Raw genomic sequence first — 2,238 nt, 5'->3', positions numbered from 1 at the left:
GAAATTAGGTCAGTATGGGACAGAGGGAGCTGTGTCTTGATGTGAGGCGTGAGAGGTGAACAGGGACCATATTATTTGTGGAAAGATACATGGATTTTAATGTAAGTGCCACAAGAAACCCCCAGAAGGAACAATAAAATATGGATTATAAAAATTTCATCTGCATCAGAAACATTTGTTAGAAAGGTTGACAATATTGATGCCCAGGAACTTCCCCTGTATCTGATTCAGAGGGCCTGGATGCTGCTTGAACATCCATTTTTTAACAGGCTCTTCAAAGATTTTTATGCACACCTAAATAAAAACTGTGTCACTAATCACCAACCTTACTATTTTACATAAACACTTGTTAATCTCTGTATTCCTTCTGTTTTTTGAATTTCATAATGGTATTTTAATATTACTGAGCTATTTATTTCTAGTTAGTGTTATTTTCAGTTTTTCTCTTCTCTATAATTTTTTTTCATATAGAATAAGATATTTAAAAAATTTTTCTTTCAGATTTGCAGTTGGAAGATGATACAATTGGCCGTAAAGAAATGCTCCCCTCTGAAAACTGTCCATCTTTTGCCCCACATCAGAAAATTAGTAGACAGAAACCACATGAATGTCAGGAATATGGAAAGACTCTTTGTCAAGACTTAAAGCCCGTTCAACATGAAAGAATACATAGTAGTGAAAAACCCAACAGATGTAAAGAATGTGGGAGGAACTTTAGTAGTGGACATCAACTCACCATACATCAGAGATTGCATGTTGATGAGAAACCCTACAAATGTGAGAAATGTGGGAAGGCCTTTATCAGAGGTTCAGCCTTGGTTAAGCATAGGAGAATTCACACTGGTGAGAAGTCACTCAAATGTAAGCGATGTGAAAAGACTTAGCGGTAACTGTCAACTTACAGTACATGAGAGTATTCATACTGGGAAGAAACCATATGAGTGCAGGGAATGTGGGAAAGCTTTTCTAGCATATGGAAAGCTTACCCGGCATCAGAGTATTCACACTGGTGAAAAACCCTTTGTGTGTGAGGAGTGTGGGAAGGCCTTCAGTACCTTTTCATACCTGATTCAACATCAGCGAATTCATACTGGTGAAAAACCCTATGAATGCAAAGAATGTGGGAAGGCCTTTAGTACTAGCTCACCCCTTGCTAAGCATCAGAGAATTCATACTGGCGAGAAACCCTATGAATGTAAGGAGTGTGGGAAGGCTTTCACTGTGTATGGACAGCTTACTCGACATCAGAGTATTCATACTGGTGAGAAGCCTTTTGAATGTAAGGAATGTGGAAAGGCCTTTAGACTTAGTTCCTTCCTTCATGCACATCAGCGAATTCACGCAGGGATAAAGCCGTACAGATGCAAGGAATGTGGGAAGACCTTCAGTCGTGCCTCATATCTTGTTCAACATGGAAGACTTCACACTGGCGAGAAGCCCTATGAATGTAAGGAGTGTGGCAAGGCCTTTAGTACTGGCTCATACCTTGTTCAGCATCAGAGGATTCATACTGGGGAGAAACCCCATGAATGTAAGGAATGTGGCAAAGCCTTTATTAGTCGCCATCAGCTTACTGTACATCAAAGGGTTCATACTGGAGAGAAACCCTATGAGTGTAAGGAATGTGGCAAGGCCTTCAGAGTGCACGTACATCTCACACAGCATTGGAAAATTCATACTGATGTAAAGCCCTACGAATGTAAGGAATGTGGAAAGACTTTTAGTCGAGCCTCGTACCTTGTACAACATGGCAGAATCCATACTGGTAAGAAGCCCTATGAGTGTAAGGAGTGTGGCAAGGCCTTCAGTTCTGGCTCATACCTTGTTCAGCATCAAAGAATTCATACTGGGGAGAAACCCTATGAATGTAACAAATGTGGGAAAGCCTTTACCGTTTATGGACAACTTATTGGACATCAGAGTGTTCACACTGGTGAGAAACCTTTTGAATGTAAGGAATGTGGGAAGGCCTTTAGACTTAATTCATTCCTTACCGAACATCAGCGGGTACATACTGGTGAGAAACCCTTTAAATGTAAAATATGTGGGAAGACCTTTAGATACAGTTCAGCCCTTAAAGTGCATCTGAGAAAGCATATGGGTGTTATACCCTAAGAGTTTGAGGAATGTGGGAAGTGCTTTGTGTATGGCTCAAACATTGTTGAACATCAGGGAATTTATGCTGGTAGGAAACTTTCAAATGTGAAGAATATTGGCAGGCCTATTCTCATCTTTCTT

The 2,238-nt window shown here is 40.3% G+C and overlaps 1 protein-coding gene across 1 annotated transcript; it reads left to right on the top strand.

Annotated features, from left to right (window-relative positions):
- The first annotated feature begins 657 nt into the window (after positions 1–657).
- Positions 658–2,228, top strand: ZNF30 (zinc finger protein 30). The gene has a single exon (XM_011982319.1). The coding sequence runs from the start codon at positions 658–660 to the stop codon at positions 2,113–2,115; it is 1,458 nt and encodes a 485-aa protein (XP_011837709.1). The 3' UTR covers positions 2,116–2,228.
- The last annotated feature ends 10 nt before the right edge of the window (positions 2,229–2,238 follow it).

The sequence above is a fragment of the Mandrillus leucophaeus genome, unplaced genomic scaffold, assembly GCF_000951045.1.
Source record: "Mandrillus leucophaeus isolate KB7577 unplaced genomic scaffold, Mleu.le_1.0 Scaffold238, whole genome shotgun sequence".
Classification (NCBI taxonomy): domain Eukaryota; kingdom Metazoa; phylum Chordata; class Mammalia; order Primates; family Cercopithecidae; genus Mandrillus; species Mandrillus leucophaeus.
Note: the sequence above shows the minus strand (reverse complement) of the source record. Positions and strands in the feature narration are given on the sequence as shown.

What these genes read in the sequence shown, in the direction of transcription:
- ZNF30 (XM_011982319.1), top strand. Translation starts at nt 658, where the DNA reads ATGAAAGAATACATAGTAGTGAAAAACCCAACAGATGTAAAGAATGTG.